The sequence below is a fragment of the Apodemus sylvaticus genome, chromosome 4 (genome assembly GCF_947179515.1).
Source record: "Apodemus sylvaticus chromosome 4, mApoSyl1.1, whole genome shotgun sequence".
NCBI classification, from domain to species: domain Eukaryota; kingdom Metazoa; phylum Chordata; class Mammalia; order Rodentia; family Muridae; genus Apodemus; species Apodemus sylvaticus.
The window spans coordinates 78,436,447-78,456,311 of record NC_067475.1 but is presented as its reverse complement, the minus strand read 5'-3'; the positions used below and the strand labels follow the sequence as shown (position 1 = coordinate 78,456,311).

Here is a 19,865-nt window from a genome sequence, read left to right as displayed (position 1 = left end):
AGGAGCAAGGTAAGTCAGTCTAAGGCTGAAGCAGCTTCGGGACCCGAGTGCCAGAGGCTAGCCCTGCATCTCGCATTCTCATGGTAGCGTCTAAGAGCGGCAGCAGTACATAAAGAAGAACATCTTTGATCCCAGTTAGTGTAAACAATTTTATTCTGAGGACAGCGCCCCACTTTTGGCTGCTCCAAGCGTGGGGAGACGAGGGACACCTGGAATGCACGAGTAGAAAATCAGTCCTAGGACAGGAGCGCCTCAGTCCTCCTCCTCCTCCTCAGCCAGGCCCAAGGCCCGGGGGCCCGGGGCCCGAGCAGGGCTTGTCCGCTGGATAGACACAATGCCACTGAGCAGGGCATAGCCCACCATGGCTGCCAGCCCTGCCAGCACAGACAGAATCTGGGTCCGGCGCCGGTATGGCTCCTCCTCGGTCTCAGGGCCTGCTGGTGTCTGGCGTGGAGGTGGCACCTCAGCTAGGAGGCAAGGAAGGGCAGTGAGCAAGGATGCCAGTCCTGGGAGCCTGGCCATTCTCCCCGTCTGCTCCTTACCTCCATCCCGGGGAAAGTAGAGGTTGAGGATGTGGGTGCAGTAGACACAGAGGTTGTGTAGCCCCCGCAGGTGGGCCTGCAGCTTCCCGCTGGGCAACTTTGCCTGCAGCAGCAGGACCAGATGGCTGAAAACGAAAGCGTCCAGGGAGGCAGGGCTGCAGAGAGAGAGAGAGAGAGAGAGAGAGAGAGAGAGAGAGAGAGAAGGGTGGGACAGGAGTGGGCAACTGCAGAGAGGTCAACATGGAGCAAGAGGGAAAGGCTGCTCCCGAGGGCAGGCTCTGGGCAGCAAGGGTCATGCAGGGAAGAGCAGGACACCTAGCTTGCATTTGGCAAGAGGAGTCCCCCGGGTGGCGCCAGCCCGGGCCTGAACGGCGCTCTATCCCAGGGCTGCATAATGGACACATTGAGTGGCGCCCAGCCCAGCAGTCTCCTCCTGGGCCTGGCTTCTCTCCCGTCCCACCCTCCTGACCACCAAGGAGGTTCTAGCCACACACACAGCGCCCCGTCTCCAGAGCCAGTGTCTGTCCTAAGAACCCCTTGTTCACACCTCAGCCCAGGCTTTGACACCTGAACCCGTGTCTTCTTCCAACATCCATTTATTCCCCCTTGGAGTCAGACTCACGCATCTCCAAAGAAGAACTTCTGAGAGCCCAGACGCTGAGAGAGAAGGGTTAGGCACTCCCGAGCCTCTTGATACAGCTGTAGGGAGGGACACGAGGCAGGCGTGTGCTCGTGGGAGCTGTGACACTTCCCACTGAAGACGCTCAGCTCATTCCTAGCCCTCATCCTTGGGGCTCATCTCTGGTCCCAAAGCTACCTCTTTTTCCAGTTCCTCCTCGCTCTCTGATTTGTGCTCGCCACACAGCAGCTGCAGCCGCTCCATGTACTGGCGCTGCATGCGGCCAGGCAGGAAGAAGTTGAGGGGAAAGGGCATAGCCTCTGCATACCACTTTCGGGTCACTTCCACATAGTTCTTGGCATCTATCCAAAAAGTATGGATCTGGATTGGGCAGACAGAAAGGAGGAGGTCCAAGCCAGTGCACCTGCCTGTCACAGGGCGGGCTTCTAGGTCTCACGGTGCCCTGAGGGGTGTGTGTCTGTGTCTGTGTGTGTGTGTGTGTGTGTGTGTGTGTGTGTCTGCGCCCTTTGTGCAGGCTGTGGGTGCTCGGTCTGGGCGTACTCACCAGCACAGGGAGTAGCTTCTCCTCCAGCAGAGACATGAAGGCTAGGGTATCTGCTCCTTGCCGAGCTGACAGGTCATAGTCGGCGTTATACTTCTGTGGAAGAATGTTCATGAGGTGAATACTGAAGGATTGCAGGGACACTTCTCTTCAGTAGGGAAGGAACAGTAGCCCCACACTAGCCTCAAGCATAGTAGAGGCAGAAGGAGTCTTTCCTGCTGAGGTCTCCTTGCCTCGGCCCAGCCAGTAGCCTGTTGCTGTTGGCAGAAAGCCTGGGCTTTGGAGCCCACTGTCAAGGTCCCGCACCCACTGGGGGGAGGGAAGAAGGCCTGGCCGCAAAGTGGGAGCAGCTCCCAGAGTTTCCACGGAAAGCTGGCGGTGTGCCCGCTGACAGCAACTTTCTAACAGTAATTTCCTGATCCAGACACCACAGAGACGCAAGGAGCTCAACTGCAGGCCGGGCCTCAGCCATCGGGGCACCATCCTTCCCCTTCTTGCACGCAGTCAGTTTACACCAGCCACCCCAACCCCCAGCTTGTCTCTCAGGGTCAAGCATTTGATTATGTCTTATACTCCACTCCAAACTCTTATGCACCATTACTGTATATTTATCCCACCGGTATTTCCATCTTTTAGTGTGGCCTGTCTTTCCCGGCGGCTCCAGTCTGTTCCTTAGTGCCCCCCTCCACAGACTAAGAAGGCTTTGTACCTGCACACCCTCTTGAAGATGACTCTGAAATTTCCCTGAACCTCAGTGTCTCCTTTATGGAGCGAGACAGTAATTTTTTTTCTCTCTCTCAATGTGGCTGGGTTTGGAAATATTTTAGGAAAAAACACCCATCTGAAAATGGAAGAGGCTGTGTTTACGGGCAAGTAACCCAGGTCCCGCCAGGGACACTGGTTGTTATCTGGATCCTGTTTCTCCAGACCTCTAAGCTTCCATTACTTTCCCAGCTCCCTGGAAAGTAGAAATGAGAACGAGGATTCTATTCTATTCTGACTGACTGTTCCCTCTCGGAACACTGTGAATGCCAGACCTCTTAAAGCATCCTGCCTAAGCGCCCTAGTTTACACGTAAAGAACCTGAGTTGGTGAGCAGGCTTAGCAGGCTGATGTCCTTCCATCAGGCTCAGTGACATTAGTTCCATTCCAAAAGCCCACATAGCAGAAGGAAAGGATTTATTCTACCGAGTTGTCCAATGACCTCCCCAAGTGTGCCACAGCATGTGTGCACATACACCCCCAAAACAAGAGAAATGTTTACAAAACAAAAATAGAGTTTATTGCTTTGAGAAGTTAAATCACCTGTCTAACATCACAGTCAATAACAGAATAGCAGAGCTAAGCCCCTACTTTCTTGTAATTCTCTTTTACACATCCCAACCTAGCACTAAGCTTTTTGTCCATCCTGAGTCCTATATCTAGCATAACTTAGCACTTGAGAAGATAAATGGTCCTTAGAAATCTTTGTGTTCCCCCCTCCCACCCCCTCCACTCCTGACTTTTATTCCTTTCTTTGATAGGGTCTCACTATGTAGCCCAGGCTGGACAGGAACTCACTCTATAGACCAGGCTGACTTTCAACTACAGAGATCTGCCTGCCTCTGCCTTCCAAATGCTGAGATTAAAGGTGTGTGCCACCCTGCCCAGTGACGTTTCTCTGTTTTGAGAGGTCTTATGTATTACAGGCTGGCCCCAAACACACTATATAGCCAAAGATGATTCTAAATTTCTGATCATCCCGCTTCCACCAAGTGCTAGGATTATAGGCATGTACCATCATGCCCATTTATATTAGAAATTCCTTTCCAGTCCACCCCAAAGCCAGCTGCAGTTCTCTACTCCATTTTCCATGTGTCATCAGGCTGTGTATGTCTCTCCCTCCCTGTCCATTTGATTTCTCCATTTATCCCATCCCCCCAACCCCTTAAGTTTACTATCTGGCCAACTGCTTATCACAGTAACACTGTATCCTGCCGCTGCTCTGGACCACCATGCGTCTCCTGCCTGGCATGTGTCTGGTGCCCAATAAATAAACATTGCACTGCACGGACTGGGTTTCTTGCCCCACTCAAGCCACCTACCTCTTTCCGAAGATGGGTGATGATCTTGTGTGGTGCTGTGATGACTTTCCCATTACTGGTTCGAAGAGCAGGCAGAGTTCCTGATATTGAGGAAGAAGTATACTCACAAGGCCTAGCTCGCCCGGTCATGCTGATTTGCATTCCATTCCTGTCTCCTCCTCCCCTTGCCTCCCTCCCCAACAGACAGGGGTACTGTATACCTGAAGGGCTCTGCCAGGGATTGCTGATCTTGTGTACCGTCAGCGGAGCACCTGTAAATCTGGTATAGGTCTGCAGGGAAGGAAGCAGAAGGCAGAGAGGCCAGGGTATGGCTTCACAAAGAAACCAAGAAAACAATCAGTGACTCGGTAAATTATGTTCTATGATCTATACTTAGCACTTGTATGCCAAAAGGAGAGGTGGGAAGAGGGTGCCATTCCCATTTGCAAATGGGTAAACCGGACCAGACAGTTTATGGACACGTCTATATGTCCATTTCCAAGACGACATATTAGGAAAACATTTCTACCCTTCTGCCATCTACATTGTAAAACCTATTCACAACAGCTTTTCCTAATTAATATCCTTCTTCCTGGAAGTACTGACTTACTTTGGCAGTCTCTGTATTCTGTTCCTACTTTACATCATACACCTGATCATTTTATTATTTGCTTACATGTTCGTCTTTCTGTAAACAATTTCAATATGGGGGGTAAAATTGTATTGCAAGGCAATGTTTTTTTACTGTAAGAAGCATAATGGTTTTTATAATCCCGAAGACGTTGAATGAAGTGAAGCAAGTCTGCCTAATTCTAAACCTCTTCCTACATTCTGGCTGTGGGGCTCTCTGATCTACGAAAACTAAACTCGAATTCTTAGCGGAAAAAGAGGGTGAAGGCGACTGCGAGAGCAGAAATGCCAAGTCTAAGTTTACTGAGGTCTGTCCAGAAGGGGTTACCCCAAGGTCACACAAGCCAATAAATGGATAGGCAAGGTCTAAAACCCCTCTTCTGAAGCCCTGACCAAGCCTACTTCCACTGCTACACAAATCTATCCTAGTGTAAAGCACGGAGCTCACATAGGCCTCTGACTGCCTCAGTTTCTCTTAATACGCTCGCGTGTGGGTTCTCGGCAAAGCTGGAGCACCCACTCCAGCTCTCCAGAGATCAGAGGACGCATGCATAACCCCTCACCAGCACGGCCAGACTATCCAGGTCCACCGACGGCAATCCCCAGCCCCCTGACCAGCAGAATAGCTCCATGGGCGCCGCCATCTTGCACACTCTCTGACCCGGAAGCACCTTCTCATAAGCGTCCGCCTTCTCTCGCCAGGAACCGCCCCCGGTGCCTGACTCTCGGGCCACTGGGGGTTTGGGGTCTGGGGGGGCGTGGCTCTTCGCGGCCGGAGCCGCGGCGGGGCTGTAAGAGGTGGGGCATCGGCCTTCCGAGGAGCGCTGACGGCTCGCCCTGAAGCAGCCCCCGTAAGGGAGCAGGGCTGCCGTCCAGATGCGCTTGGGAGATTCGCGGCGCCTCTGCCGAGCGTAGCCGCGAACCGCCGGCGACACGGAGGGCTTGGGAGAGGGGCATCTGGTGCGGCTTAGCGGCCTCTGGGGGCACTTGCCAAACTGCACATGGCCTCGACAACCCCGGGCCCTCTCAGGTCTCTGCCCCGAGCGGGCGCTGCGGGGGGGTCCCCCGAGCCGCATGTTTTCCACAGCGCGTTATGTTTGGAGCGGGCCCCGCGCTGCCTGTCGCCATGGAAACAAAACAGGGGCGGTGGCGGCGCCGGAGCTGAGGCCCGGCTGGGGCCTGAGCGGGGGGAGGGGAGGTGCGGCTCGCGGGCTGTTGCCTCCGTAACGGGAACTCCTGGTTGGTCCCAGGCTCCCCTCGGGGTCGCTCCGGACCAGGCCTTCCCGCCGTACCAGCACCAGTCCCACCCTCGATCCTGTCCTCTATTTTTCTGCTCCAGCCTCTGGTGATGGTTTCCCTTTTTCTGATGGTTTAGATTTCCTCGTCCAGTTCTCGTCGGGCGCTTTCAGACTTGCATTTTTCCCAAGAGGAAGGGAAAATGGAGGGGAATGGACACATGTCAGGGATGCAACACACCGTAATAAAATCTATTCTCTACGCCACCTCAATAAGCCTCGTGTCGTGATCCTCTAGGCACTGCAGCAAACTAGTTTTTGGTCAAAGATGATCCACTGCCATCCATTTCCACCAGCCGTGAAATAATGCCTAGAACCTAAAATTGCCCAGGGCAGGGGATTGATTCTGCCTTTTCCAGCCGCTGCTTGCAGAGAACAGTAGCATTTGGTAGCGCTGTTGTAGCTTCAAAGCTCCCAAGAACCAGATGCCAGGGCAAAGGGAAGCATCTTTGAGGACCGCTATGAAGGAGCCAGAGACTAGGGAAGCTCTAGGACTCTTTCCCAGTGCCCCTGATTTCTGGAGCTGGTGATGCCTCCGAGGTGATTGGCAGCTCTTTGTTTCAGCCCCCCCTACCCGCCTGTTCCCCCCCCCCCCCAGCTCGCTCCTCAGTCCCTCCGCCCCACTCCTGCTCTCCGCCTAGTCTTTTTCCCTCCCAGTCGCCTTGCCTGCCAGGGGTAGTGAACCGGCTAAGCGGCATGGAGAAGCCGGAACTTTGGGGTGCCCTGGCTCTACTCCTCCTTTGCTCTTACACATGTGGCAGTCAGGACCTTCAGGGTAAGCCTGCATTCACCCCCTTTGCCACCTCTTTGTCTCCTTTCTTTTGCCCCCAGGCAAATAACAGACCACATGTGAGTTTGAGAGAGAGGGAAGAGTCCTGAAGTGGGTTGGAGAGAAAAGTTACGATCCGAAGAGTAAGCCTTTGGTGATAATGTAGGAGGGGTGGGCACCAGAGTGGTGGGTGAGTGCAAATTGGTCCAGTGTCAGGCATTGAGACTAGGATGGACCCAGGAACTGGATGCCAGGACTGCACGACTGAGTTAGTGTCAGAGCATCAACAGGATAGTCTAAGAAAACAGCGTGATTGATGGTGATTGCACGGTGGGGGACCCTGGGCTTGGTCCCCCCTTTACTCTGGCTCTTGGTGTCTAAAAGATAGGGCGGGGTTGGGGACTGGGCAGCCTGAGCTCTCCCGGAGGTCTGGTGGTGGGATGGGCCCATGGGTGGTGTAGGAGAGGTAGCTGGAGCAGATGACACAAGCAAAGATTCTTTACTGGCTGAAGGGGAAACCACAGATTGGCCAGGACACAGGAGGCAGAGACGCTGGGTCCTACGTTCCCAGTGGGGAAAGGCTTAACAGTGGTGGGAGGGTCAGAACCCTTAGTGGACGCTGACCGACGACTGGGATGAGCCCCTGAGTCGGGAGGACTGGCACCAGGTTTGGGGTGAGCTAAACTCAGCCATGGAGAGAAGCTACCTCTGGTTCCTGAGCCGTGGGCACCAGGTGCCACTCCAGACTCCAGTCAGCAGTGTCTCCCTTGCGCCACCTGGTGGGACATAGGAAGTTTGCGGGGTGGCTTTGGTATTTGTAAGTGGGCTCTAAGCCTGTAGGTTTCCAAGGCTTTGGAAGCAATAGAAGGTGCTGAGAGGGAAGAATTGCCTTGTTAACAACAACAAAAACAACAACAACCACAACAAAAGGGCCGAGGGGTTTGTTTTGGAGATGGGGTCTTGTAGCCTGGTCTGATGCAGCAGAGGCAGCCTGCTTGCTTGGGGCGGTCCTGGGCAGTCCTGTCAGCCTGAGACCACAGGCATGGACCACCACCCCTAAGGAGCTGGAGTTTTGAGGAGGCAGCTTATGCTGATGGGTGGATGATAAGCAGGGCTGCCTCCCCTCTGAGGGCTCAGGAGAGAGAGCAGGCCTTCCTCTGACTCCAGCCGCTTCCTCAAACTTTGATCATCCCCATCTGGCCAGTAATTGACCTGCTGACGGTGGGCGAGTCCCGGCAGATGGTAGCTGTGGCTGAGAAGATCCGGACGGCTTTACTCACCGCTGGGGACATCTACCTCTTGTCCACTTTCCGCCTCCCTCCAAAGCAAGGCGGTGTGCTCTTTGGCCTCTACTCTCGCCAAGACAACACACGATGGCTGGAGGCCTCTGTCGTGGGCAAAATCAACAAAGGTGACTGGTGGGCACCCCTGTCCAGTCTCCCTCATCCCCACTCCCGGGTGCCTCTTTATTCTCCATCACCTCTACTAGGGATACTGGTGTGGAGATGCTCAGACAGTTGGGTAAGGCCTGGTGTTCACGGGGATGGATGGCAGGTTGTATGTTGGGAAGCTCTGTGTCCCAGCAATGGTAGCCCCACTCAGATCTTCAGTAGGTACAGATCTAGTTGCCACCTCGGGAGAGGATAGTTATCCCAGACATTGACAATAAGGTCCTTATCTAAGGCCAATTTGAAAAACATTCGATAGCCGGGTGGTGGTAGCGCACGCCTGTAATCCCAGCACTCTGGAGGCAGAGGCAGGCAGATTTCTGAATTCGAGGCTAGCCTGGTCTACAGAGTAAGTTCCAGGAAAGCCAGGGCTACACAGAGAAACCCGGTCTCAGAAAAAACAAAACAAAACAAAACAAAAATCCAAAAAAAAGAAAGAAAGAAAAACATTCATTTACTATTTTTATTATTTATATATTTATTTTTCAAGACAGGATTTCTCCATGTAGCCCTGGCTCCCAACTCAGAGATCCACCTGCCTCACCTCCTAAGTGCTTGTAACATCAATGCCAGGCTGAAAAACATGTAGTGTAGACCTGTTATTTACGTGGTGTTGAGAGATACAAATTAGGAATTAACCTAATTTGTGGCATCTCTCTGAACTGTTGTGCCACATAACTTTAATCCCAGGCAGTTGGAGGCAGTGGCAGGCAGATCCCTGCATTTGAGGCCAGCTTGGTCCTCAGAATGAGTTCCAGTCTGCTCAGAGCTACACAAAACCAAAACACCAAGAAGCCAGCCAGCCGTGGGGTGGCGTGTTGGTATATAGAAGAGGTAATGGGAGTCAGCTTGCGCGTGGGGTGGGGCTAGTGCACATACTGACCTGCAATCCTGGGCAGTGCTGGTGCGGTACCAGCGGGAAGACGGCAAAGTCCACGCAGTGAACCTGCAGCAGGCAGGCCTGGCTGACGGGCGCACACACACGGCTCTCCTGCGGCTCCGAGGACCTTCTCGACCCAGCCCTGGCCTGCAGCTGTATGTGGACTGTAAACTGGGTGACCAACACGCTGGCCTTCCAGCACTGGCCCCCATCCCTCCAGCAGAGGTCAGCGGACTGGAGATCAGAACTGGACAGAAGGCTTATCTGAGGATGCAGGTGAGAAGGCCCCTCTGGTGTGGGGACAGTGATTTGCACGAGAGGAGCTGCTCCATCCGCCTGCCTATTTGCTGACCCCTAGGGCTTTGTGGAATCCATGAAGATTATTCTGGGTGGATCCATGGCTCGAGTCGGAGCCCTGAGTGAGTGTCCGTTCCAAGGAGACGAGTCCATTCACAACACAGGTAATAGGTCCCGTCCTCCTGACTTCCGGCCCAGTTAACACCCTCTCCTTTAGCTTGACCACTCCTGAGGTTTTAGACTCCCCAACTCCAAATCTTTTATCCTTGACTTCATGTAGATCAGAAAAATAAAATCATCTAGTAGGACTGCAAGTCTGGGGTGTTAGGAGGTGAGGTGATGACTTAGTCTCAAGTTTTTGTAGTTCCTCTTGGCAGCTGTCGCACCTCTAGCCAAGGTCTCTCATCCTGCTCTATGACAAGGATGCTTAGAGACTCTTACCTAAGGAAACACCCGCTTCTCCTAGAGACTTCAAAGGGTTCTTGAAGGGGCAGCTGGGAGAAGGGTTTGAAATGGCTTGGGCTGCCTCTCTCTTGGAGTCCTCCTGGTACCACTATGCCTGGGAACTAAGATTTGAGGTTTTTTTGAGTTCCTATGAGGCCCAGAGAGCATTTCACTCAATGGAAGGGGCAGCTGCGACTGAGTAGGGGGCTGTGGGAAGAGTGCTTGTCCACCACCGCGAGGCTCTGTAGTGTGTAGTATGTCCTGATACTCTGCAGCGCGTCATCTTTACTGAGGGTCCAGGGCTCTCCCTATTCTAGGCCCCCTTCCTTCCCACTTCCTTAGCATCTGTCTCCTCCTGACTGCTATTTCTCCTCCTCCAGTGACCAGCGCGCTACAATCCATTCTAGGTGAGTCAGTTATGAAGAGGTGGTGGAGGCAAGGTTTGTCCTCTGTCACGGGAGGGGTCTAAGGTATGGTATGGGCTTTGGGGACAAGAGCTGACCTACAGTCCAAAGAGGGCCCAGAGTGGCTCCCCGATTCCAAGTTTCTCCATACCCTGGACCTTGACAGGGGAGCAGACCAAGGCGCTGGTCACCCAGCTCACCCTCTTCAACCAGATCCTAGTGGAGCTTCGGGATGACATCCGAGACCAGGTTTGCGTGGGCAGGCCAAGGATGCGATGCTGGGGTGGGGCACTGGGGTGGGGCGTGGTGGCAGTGGCAGAGAGGTGACTTCTCCTCATCCGTCAGGTGAAGGAAATGTCCCTGATCCGGAACACCATCATGGAGTGTCAGGTGTGCGGTGAGTGGGGGAGGAGGGTCCAGAGAGCACTGCTGTGCATCCCACTGCGTGGCTTCAGCTCCTCCTTCCTAGCCATCTGAAGAGTGACCCTAGAGGGTGGCTCTGACTGTGCCCACCTCCCAGGTTTCCACGAGCAGCGTTCACACTGCAGCCCCAGCCCCTGCTTCAGAGGCGTGGACTGCATGGAGGTGTATGAGTACCCGGGCTACCGCTGTGGGCCCTGTCCACCCGGCCTGCAGGGCAACGGCACCCACTGTGGTGACATCAATGAGGTGAGGGATGGCAGGGCTCTCAAGGGTACGAAACAACTGGGCCAAAGTCGTTCAGAAGTAGTGGAATTCAGGAGACGTCAGAGACAGCAAAGACAGGAAGAGAAAGAGAGGGTCAGCTAGAGGGCTGCACAGGGAAGGGGCTGGGGGAGAGGGGGAAGCTGGAGATGGCCGCCAGGGGAAAAGGAGCACCAGGAAGTTGGGCTGAGAGAGAGAGAGTGCAGCCCAGGGACAGGAGTGAGGGGGGCTCTTAGGGTCACACACAGCTGCCTCTGCCTCACTTCCCCGGGAAGAAGCTCAACTGCTGCCTTCTCCTTTGGTCCCCAGTGTGCTCACGCTGACCCCTGTTTCCCGGGCTCCAACTGCATCAACACCATGCCTGGCTTCCACTGTGAGGCCTGCCCTCCAGGGTACAAGGGCACCCGCGTGTCTGGTGTGGGCATCGACTATGCTCGAGCCAGCAAACAGGTCAGATGGTAAAGTCTGATGAGACTCCCCGATGTCAGCTCTGGCTTTGGGTCTAAACACGCCAGTGCTCACCCACAGGCCCTGTCATTAATGACTTCTGTCTCGGTGAGACCGCCCCCCCCCCAACTCTGCCCTTTTAGGTCTGCAGTGATATTGACGAATGTAATGATGGTAACAATGGAGGCTGTGACCCAAATTCCATCTGCACCAACACGGTGGTGAGCTGAACGCCCTCCCTGCTCTGCTTGTGACTGGGAAGGGAGACTGTAATAACCCTCTTCAAATCTCCTACTTCTTCCTGTTCCTCCTGGGCACCACTCCAGCGTTCCCATGAACCTGGCCAAGTGACTCTGCCTTTTACTAGTTAGCAAATTATTTTTTTAATCATTTGACCCTCAGCTTCCTCATTTGAAAAATGGGGCTACCTTAAAAGAAAGTTGTCAGGGCTGGAGAGATGGCTCAGCAGTTAGGAACACTGACTGCTCTTCCAGAGGCCCTGAGTTCAATTCCCAGCAATCACATGGTGGCTCACAACCATCTGTAATGGGATCTACATGTAATGAGGAGTGAGACATGCCTCTTCTGGAGTGTCTGAAGAGAGCAATGGTATACTCATATACATAAAAATCGCACGCCTTTAATCCCAGCACTTGGGAGGCAGAGGCAGTCAGATTTCTGAGTTTGAGGCCAGCCTGGTCTACAGAGTGTACAGAGTGAGTTCCAGGACAGCCAGGGCTAAACAGAGAAACCCTGTCTCCAAAAACCAAAAACCAAAAAAACCAAAAAAAAAAAAAGTTGTTCAAAAGTTGTTCTGGGGCTGGAGAGATAGCACAGTGGTTAAGAGCTTACAGACAACCTGGATTCAATTCCCAACACCCACATGGCAACTCATCACTGTCTGTATCTCCAATATCTGATACCCTCACACAGTCATCCATGCAGGCAAAACATAAAATTAAAAAAAAAATTGTCCTGAGATAATCATTTGGGTCCTGGTTCTGAGTGGCTGTCTTAGATCCCACAGGTAGAATGAGGTCAGTCCAGGGCTCCTGGTAAATTTATCTTTTCTTTCCTTTTTTTTTTTTTTTTTTTGTTTGTTTTTTTGAGACAGGGTTTCTCTGTATAGCTTAGCTGTCCTGTAACTCACTTTGTAGACCAGGCTGGCCTCGAACCCAGAAATCCGCCTACCTCTGCCTCCCAGAGTGCTGGGATTACAGTCGTGCGCCACCACTGCCCATCTGAGTTCATCCTTCCTTAACTCCACCTCCCTGCTCTTAGGGATCTTTCAAATGTGGTCCTTGCCGCCTGGGTTTCCTGGGGAACCAGAGCCAGGGCTGCATTCCAGCAAGGACCTGCCACAGCCCTGCCCACAGCCCCTGCCACGTCCATGCCCACTGTCTCTTTGAACGCAATGGTGCCGTGTCATGCCAGGTAACCTAGACCTAAGAGGAGGAGGAAAAAGGGAGGGCTCTGGAGAAATGTGTAAAGCTGGTGAAAACATTTAGGGACTGACCTCAGTGCCTTCATGGGAAAGAGGAAAGCACAGGCTGGGGCCTTCCTACTGGGGAGGCCAGAGGCCAGAGCAGGGAGAGCAGTGGGGCAGGGCACAGGAGTACACGGCCCCATAGCTAATACCTACCACGTTTTTCCCTAGTGTAACGTGGGCTGGGCAGGGAACGGGAACGTGTGCGGGCCTGACACAGACATAGATGGCTATCCGGACCAGGCACTTCCCTGCATGGATAACAACAAGCACTGCAAGCAGGTGCAGGGCCAGGGGCTGGAGGGGGGCGGAGAAGGGCAGGCTGGCTCCCCAGAACTCACCCATGCTCTTCCTCCTGAACCTCAGGACAATTGCCTTTTGACACCCAACTCTGGGCAAGAAGATGCTGATAATGATGGTGTTGGGGACCAATGTGATGACGATGCTGATGGGGATGGCATCAAAAATGTTGAGGTAGGGGTGAGAGACAGAGACAGAGAGATGGTTCCACGGGTAAAGACACTTGCAGCTCTTGCAAAGCACCAACCTGGTGGCTTACAGACATCTGCAACTCTAGTTCCATCTCTGGCCTCTCTGGGCACTGCACTCATGCGAGGCACAGGCCAAACACCCAGACAGAAAAAAAAAAAGAATCTTAACAAAACAAGCCAGGCGGTGGTGGCAGACGCCTTTAATCCTAGTACTTGGGAGGCAGAGGCAGGCGGATTTCTAAGTTCGAGGCCAGTCTGATCTACAGAGTGAGTTCCAGGACAATGAGGGCTATACAGAGAAACCCTGACTGGAAAAACCAAAAAACAAAACAAAACAAAACAAGGGGCCCAGCAGTTAAGAGAGCTGACTGCTCTTCCAGAGGTCCTGATGCTCTTTTCTGGTGTGTCTGAAGTAACAGTGTACTCACGTACATAATAACAAGAACTTTGAGGTAGAGTTGCAATGCTGGCTTATGCTTGTAATCCCAGCACTTAGGGGATAGAGGCAGAAGGCTCACTCACTGCAAAGTGGAGGTCTGTCTCTCAAAACCAAACAAAGCCAGTGAGATGGCTCAGAGCAAGTAAAGGCACTTGCCACCAAGCCTAGTGACTTGAGTTTAATCCCTGGAACTCATATGGTGGGAGGAGAGAATCTTGTTGCAAATTGTCCTCTGACCTCCTAAAAGATGTTCTAAAGATGTTCTAAATAACGAAAAGATGTTCTGCGCCTCTCGGCTCCTGTGCTCTCTCTGTGCCGCGATCTCTCCTGTGAGCCCCTCTCTCTTGCCTCTTCTCGGCCCCTGGCAGTTCTCTAGCAACACACCTATGAAATGAACTGTGGAGATCTGTACCTGGTGGAGTGGGTGGGACAGCACCAAGCAGTGGACAAATACAAGGACAGGGACTTCTGACCCTTCTGTCCCCACCCTTTTATCCAGGACAATTGCAGACTGTTCCCCAACAAGGACCAGCAGAATTCAGACACAGATTCATTTGGTGATGCCTGCGACAACTGTCCCAATGTTCCCAACAATGACCAGAAGGACACGGATGGCAATGGAGAAGGAGACGCCTGTGACAACGATGTGGATGGGGATGGTGCAAGCCTGGGGCTGGGGGATGGCTGGGAGACCTCAGGGGAGAGGCAGTCCAGTGGGGGAACGTAGGCTCAGAGTCACTGGCCCAAGAACATGAAGCAGTCAGACCAGATGTAGGCAAGTCACACAAGGTACAAGCGGGTTTCCTGACAAAGCTCAGGCCTCTCGCCAACTGAGCAGAGCGTGTGCCGCAAGCAGCAACGACACTGTCCCTCATGTCTCCTAGGCATCCCCAATGGGTTGGACAATTGCCCCAAAGTACCCAACCCACTGCAGACAGACCGGGATGAGGACGGAGTGGGAGATGCTTGTGACAGCTGCCCTGAAATGAGCAATCCTACCCAGGTACAGGGGAGTGTCAAGGGTGAGGAGGGTGGGGACTGGTGGGTGAGGCCCAGTCCTTCACCCTCTCAGTTATCAGGAAACGGTGACATCAGACCCCTCTCTCTCAGACAGATGCAGACAACGACCTGGTGGGGGATGTCTGTGACACCAATGAGGACAGGTAGGGTCTGGGCTGAGAGATCCAGGGTCTCCCAGGGAATCTCCCAGGGATATTTTTTTTCCCTATCTTCTTTCTCAGTTGCCTCTGTGATGTAAGCTTAACTCACCCCCCTACTAAGCAGGAAATCATTCTCGCCGTCCTCCCTCCATTCCCACTGCTGGATTTCTATCTCCTTGATGACAAGGGAACTGGGTTGGAGGGTAGGCAGGCCCCAGAGAGCACACAGAAGATAAGGAAAAGATGGAGTGCACCGGCTCAGCTGGGAATCTCTTCATTTTCTTCTGAGCAGCGATGGAGACGGGCACCAGGACACCAAGGACAACTGTCCTCAGCTGCCGAATAGCTCTCAGCTGGACTCGGACAATGACGGGCTTGGAGATGAGTGTGACGGGGACGATGACAATGATGGCGTCCCAGATTACGTGCCTCCCGGGCCTGATAACTGTCGCCTGATACCCAATCCTAATCAGAAGGACTCAGATGGTGAGGCTGGAGTCCGGGAGGTGGTGGAACTGATCCAGGCTGTGCTCTGGAGGCAGGCCTACTGAAGGGACGGAAGGATGTAGGGCTAGGGAGGACTCAGGAAGAACCCGGATGAGAGAGCTGTCAGGGCCTAAGTGCCTAGCCTTGCTCTCTTCAGGCAACGGTGTTGGTGATGTCTGTGAGGACGACTTTGACAATGATGCAGTGGTTGACCCTCTGGATGTGTGCCCGGAAAGTGCAGAAGTTACCCTTACAGACTTCCGGGCCTATCAGACCGTGATTCTGGATCCTGAGGGTGACGCCCAGATCGATCCAAACTGGGTGGTGCTCAACCAGGTGTGCAGGGCCGTGGGCCGGGCAGGCGCTGTCAGTGTCAGACCTGGCCGCTTGTTGGGACCCGGGGGGTCATTGTGCACCTGGATCAGGGCCTTTTCTCTTTCTTCCTTTATCAACCCCAGGGCATGGAGATTGTTCAGACTATGAACAGTGACCCAGGTCTTGCCGTCGGTATGTGAAGGACACCCAGTTCGCTCATTCCCAAAGGGATGGCTCCTACAGAGGGCCGATGGGAGGACTCACAGGGGCTCACTAGTCCTCTATGCAACGGGCATCTCCGCACCCGTACCCACCCCACAACAGGCTGCCAACCAGCCAGACTGCCCCCCCAACACCTAGCCCATTCCCACTCCAGGATACACGGCCTTTAATGGTGTGGACTTTGAAGGCACTTTCCACGTGAACACAGTCACGGACGACGACTACGCTGGCTTCCTCTTCAGTTACCAGGACAGTGGCCGCTTCTATGTGGTCATGTGGAAACAGACCGAGCAGACCTACTGGCAGGCCACGCCTTTCCGCGCAGTGGCCCAACCAGGACTGCAGCTCAAGGTATCTACCCCAGGTGCCCACGTTCCCTAGCTCAGTGACTTTCCCAAAGCTGTTCTTGTCCCGCCTCAGAGTCCCCACTGCCAGCGGTGAGCTTTCCTAGCCAGACATCTGCTCTGGAGTTCGAGCGTATGGGATTCCAGAGGATTCTTCCTGTTCCCTTTGGCTTCTCTCTCACCAGCGCCTCCCATCTTTTGTCTCCCTTCACCCTGGTCCTGTGATTGACACACTGTCTTTGTCAATGGCTCCCAGGCAGTGACATCAGTGTCTGGCCCAGGCGAGCACCTCCGGAATGCTCTGTGGCATACGGGCCACACCCCTGATCAGGTACGCCTGCTGTGGACCGATCCACGGAATGTGGGTTGGCGAGACAAGACATCCTATAGATGGCGGCTGCTCCACCGGCCCCAAGTTGGCTACATTCGGTAAGGAAGAGGCTTGAGCCCTGGTGAGGGGTGGGGCAGGATTCAGGCTCCGTGCCGTCTAGCACGGGGACTTGGGGACAGTGGCCTTCCCTCTGCTCAGTTCCTAGCTGTCTTTGGTGGGGCATGCAGCCAGTTCCTTCCGGTTTCCCTTCTCGACACAGAGCAGGTGGTATCAGGCACATTATTCCTTTGCATCCGGTTTCTCCTGTAAATCCAGGGTGTTGAGTTAGATGCCCTTCAGGTCCCCGGGAGCCTCTAGACGAGGGCAGTCTGTGTTACAGCCTGTCCCTTCCAGCCCCTAAAGTGTCCAGAATCTGCTCCAGCAGCATCCGACTTTGGAAAGGGGCCATGATTTACAAAAGAGAGAGCAAATCGAGGCCCAGAGTTTACAGGCCTCTGGGTTTGACTTTTCCCTCCAAGTGTCCCCAGTTGGTAAAAATGCCTGAAGAAGGGAAGGGAAAGGGTCTGCTTAGAAGCGGGTCTTCTGTGGCCAGCAGCCTCTAAGCCGGGGCCTGAGTTGGTTCCTCTTTAAGGTACCTAGAGCAGTGGGGCGCCAGGGCAGAGGATAAATGAGGGGTGGTGGACTAGAGCCTGGGAAGCGGGTGACTTCACCCCCAGCCTTTTGTGCTCATTGCCATAGCAACCCAATCCTTGCTAGGAATGTGCTGGTGCTTTGAGATGCAAAAGGGGCCGGACAAAGAGCTAGGGGCCCAAGGCCTGAGAAAAAGCACCTCCCCCTCCCCTTCCCAGCCTTCCCTCCCTCCCCTCAGGACTAGTGAGCCCTGAGGGGAGGGGTGCCTAAGACCCCAGGACAGTGGCACAGTGCTCACTGGCACCTTGGCACCCATGACACCTCCATTCCCAACAGGGTGAAGCTCTATGAGGGTCCCCAGCTAGTGGCGGATTCTGGGGTGATTATTGATACGTCCATGCGAGGGGGGCGTCTCGGTGTATTCTGCTTCTCCCAAGAAAACATCATTTGGTCCAATCTCCAGTACCGATGCAATGGTGAGACTCTAGACTGGGGTCAACTTGACCTGTGCCCTGGGAAAACCACGTCCTCTGACCTGACTTATTTCCCTCTTCAGACACAGTGCCTGAGGACTTTGAGCCCTTCCGGAGGCAACTGCTCCAGGGAAGGGTGTGAGGAGGTGGCCGCGGGATTCCGATCCTGGACTCTGTTCTGGAAACCCTGGGGTCTAACCTACAACCCCTCAACCTAACAGATGGTTCTCTGGCGCCCATCGGGGAGCTCAGCCCCAGACGGGTAGCGACCCCATCGTGCAGGGGTTGGGAGACTTTCAAGGGGTGTTATTACTCAGGTTCTAACCCCAGGAAAGACAACAGCACATTGCCATAAAGTTTCAGTTATTTTCTAAGTCAGTGCAATCGTTTATTTTAGGCCTCTTCCGGCACAGAAAGGAACCTGAGGGGAAAGAAAGGCTGGCAGTCGCAGGTTAGAGAGCTAGGGAAAGTTTGAGTTGAGGTGTGGGTGGGAAAAGTACCAAACGAAGGATGAGGTTGGAGGGTGGCTAAGGTCCTTCCAGCCCCACTTACTCACCCACAGTGGTAGCGGCGACACTTCAGTCTAAGCTCGGTAGAGATCGAAAGCCCGGTGGCCGGGGCTGCCCCACTCCGGGTGAGGGGGCGCCGGGGGGCCGAGGGGGCCGGAGGCCGGGACGAGTGCAATATTGGCAGGGCAAAGAACAACACTGCACCGCGTCCCGCCCCTCCCGCCCACCCGGGGCTCTGGAATCCCGCTCCCTACCACCGGGGCCGCTGGAGCCCAGGGACAGGGGTGCTCTGGGGAGTTTGCTGACCTTAGAGGTGCGCCAGAGCCCGGACACCCAAGAGTGAAGGAGGTGGCGAAAGGGAAAGGGTGAGGAGAGAAGGGGAGCTTCTGGCGCCCCGGAAGGCCACTTTCCAACGCCAAAGCAGTGCGCGCGCTTGCTCTTTAAATACTCAGACTGAGAGGCGCGGAGCCATTGCCATGGTAACGGGTGTCCCAGCAACCGAATTGAATGGCTGTTGCCTGGCAATCCTGGGAGTTGGGTTTGGTGCCGCCCACCTAAATACTTGTGGGCGAGCTGACGTAGGGCGTCCCCACTCCGCCCGGAGCTGGCCTGACAAAGCCGCTCAGAGGCGGGACACACGGCGGGAGCGTGGGACACACGCCTCCGTTCCTGCACCTCCGAAATGTTTTTAAAATTAGTTTCCGTTTTGTATTCGTTGGGACTAAGAACTGTTTGCCTACTACAGTTGTAACTGCTCCTGCTGGTTTACACCGCAAACTATGCTTGCGGGATCTGGCCGGGCATCCTCAGTCCGTGCTGCTGTGAACCCAAAGCCCTCCCCAGTAGTTGTCCAACTATTTCTGCCCTTCAGAATACCTTTCGGTTCTCCCTAAACACACACACACACACACGCGCGCGCGCGCGCGCGCGGGCTTGCCTTGTTTCATGTGCTTGTTCGCCCCAAATATTCCTTTCCCAGATACAGCGCAATGTTCCCAGATTCCATGATCGGCCCACCTGCTTACTCTCTGCCTCCTAAATATCTAGCTGTACATAACCTGCCCCATCCTCCCTTCCCAATTCAGTGTCATCACACAACTTGATGCCAACATACCTTGGGGCTCCAACCACTTACACCCTGCCCCCAAACACCATCCCCAGAAGTCTAAGTAGCGCAGTAATGGCTCTTGCTTCTCCCCCACACTGCATTCCTTCCTATCTGTCCGAGGCATTGATTACTTTCGCCAAGGCACAATGAACTTCGCCTAAGGTGTCTGTCTCAACCTGGGCTTTGCTGCCAAACCTTCGGCCGGTGCGAGTACGCCGCGCGTCGCTCGCGGTGACCACTAGAGGGCAGGCGTTTCCGGGTCGAAGAACCGGTCAACCTGCCACTCAAGGTTGGGTAGGAAGGACCTTAGGCTTCAGTGGAGCCCAAGTTTCGTCCTTTTTAAGTGGAAATTTCCCCCACCGCTTTTCTCGGGAGAAAGTCAGAGCGACCCAGGCTACTGGAAAGTCTAGCAGGGGCGGGGACTGTGGTTTTCAGAGTACCAGGAGCAGTTAGAAGGGTGGGGCTGTTCCGGGAAGTGCCGGGGGGAGGGGCGGGGGGGGGGAGACTAAAACTAGCGACCTGTCCCCTATTATCCAGCCCCCTTATGTCCTCTCAACTAATGAGAAGTGGTTTTCAAGGACCCGCAGAGAGAATAGGAAAGGGGGCCGGAGGGATGGGCTTCCCTTGTCCCTTGTCCGGGACTTTTCTGTGTTCCCTTTCCTCTTCTTGGCCATTGCTTTGGGGACTAAAACCAGAGCCAGGGGGCCCCAGGTTTCCTCCACATACACACCTGGGTTGGTCAAGGAGCGGTTGGTAAAAGAGGGAGGCCAAATGCAGAATAAACAGG

The 19,865-nt window shown here is 54.2% G+C and overlaps 2 protein-coding genes across 2 annotated transcripts; one reads left to right on the top strand and one right to left on the bottom strand.

Moving 5' to 3' along the window:
- Positions 1-135: 135 nt before the first annotated feature.
- Positions 136-5,507, bottom strand: Mtx1 (metaxin 1). The gene is made up of 8 exons (XM_052180062.1): positions 4,980-5,507; positions 4,008-4,077; positions 3,808-3,887; positions 1,727-1,819; positions 1,360-1,542; positions 1,165-1,241; positions 543-697; positions 136-467 (listed from the first exon to the last, which is right to left on the bottom strand). The coding sequence occupies exons 1-8, from the start codon at positions 5,490-5,492 to the stop codon at positions 253-255; spliced, it is 1,386 nt and encodes a 461-aa protein (XP_052036022.1). The 5' UTR covers positions 5,493-5,507; the 3' UTR covers positions 136-252.
- An 871-nt stretch (positions 5,508-6,378) lies between these two features.
- On the top strand, positions 6,379-17,835 carry Thbs3 (thrombospondin 3). The gene is made up of 23 exons (XM_052180060.1): positions 6,379-6,486; positions 7,685-7,891; positions 8,828-9,084; positions 9,167-9,269; positions 9,930-9,956; positions 10,120-10,202; positions 10,299-10,350; positions 10,474-10,622; positions 10,947-11,087; positions 11,228-11,305; positions 12,366-12,518; positions 12,742-12,852; positions 12,937-13,044; positions 14,000-14,159; positions 14,385-14,503; positions 14,611-14,663; positions 14,953-15,146; positions 15,304-15,482; positions 15,605-15,653; positions 15,838-16,034; positions 16,284-16,456; positions 17,325-17,464; positions 17,545-17,835. The coding sequence occupies exons 1-23, from the start codon at positions 6,408-6,410 to the stop codon at positions 17,601-17,603; spliced, it is 2,871 nt and encodes a 956-aa protein (XP_052036020.1). The 5' UTR covers positions 6,379-6,407; the 3' UTR covers positions 17,604-17,835.
- The last annotated feature ends 2,030 nt before the right edge of the window (positions 17,836-19,865 follow it).

Coding starts and splice junctions, on each gene's coding strand:
- Mtx1 (XM_052180062.1), bottom strand. CDS start 5,492: ATGCGGCTCGGGGGACCCCCCCGCAGCGCCCGCTCGGGGCAGAGACCT. Junction 3,888..4,007: donor TCCCTGGCAGAGCCCTTCAG/GTATACAGTACC, acceptor CCTCAATATCAG/GAACTCTGCCTGCTCTTCGA. Junction 1,242..1,359: donor AGGAGGAACTGGAAAAAGAG/GTAGCTTTGGGA, acceptor CCCTCCCTACAG/CTGTATCAAGAGGCTCGGGA.
- Thbs3 (XM_052180060.1), top strand. CDS start 6,408: ATGGAGAAGCCGGAACTTTGGGGTGCCCTGGCTCTACTCCTCCTTTGC. Junction 9,270..9,929: donor CGAGTCCATTCACAACACAG/GTAATAGGTCCC, acceptor CTCCTCCTCCAG/TGACCAGCGCGCTACAATCC. Junction 14,664..14,952: donor TGTGACACCAATGAGGACAG/GTAGGGTCTGGG, acceptor TCTTCTGAGCAG/CGATGGAGACGGGCACCAGG.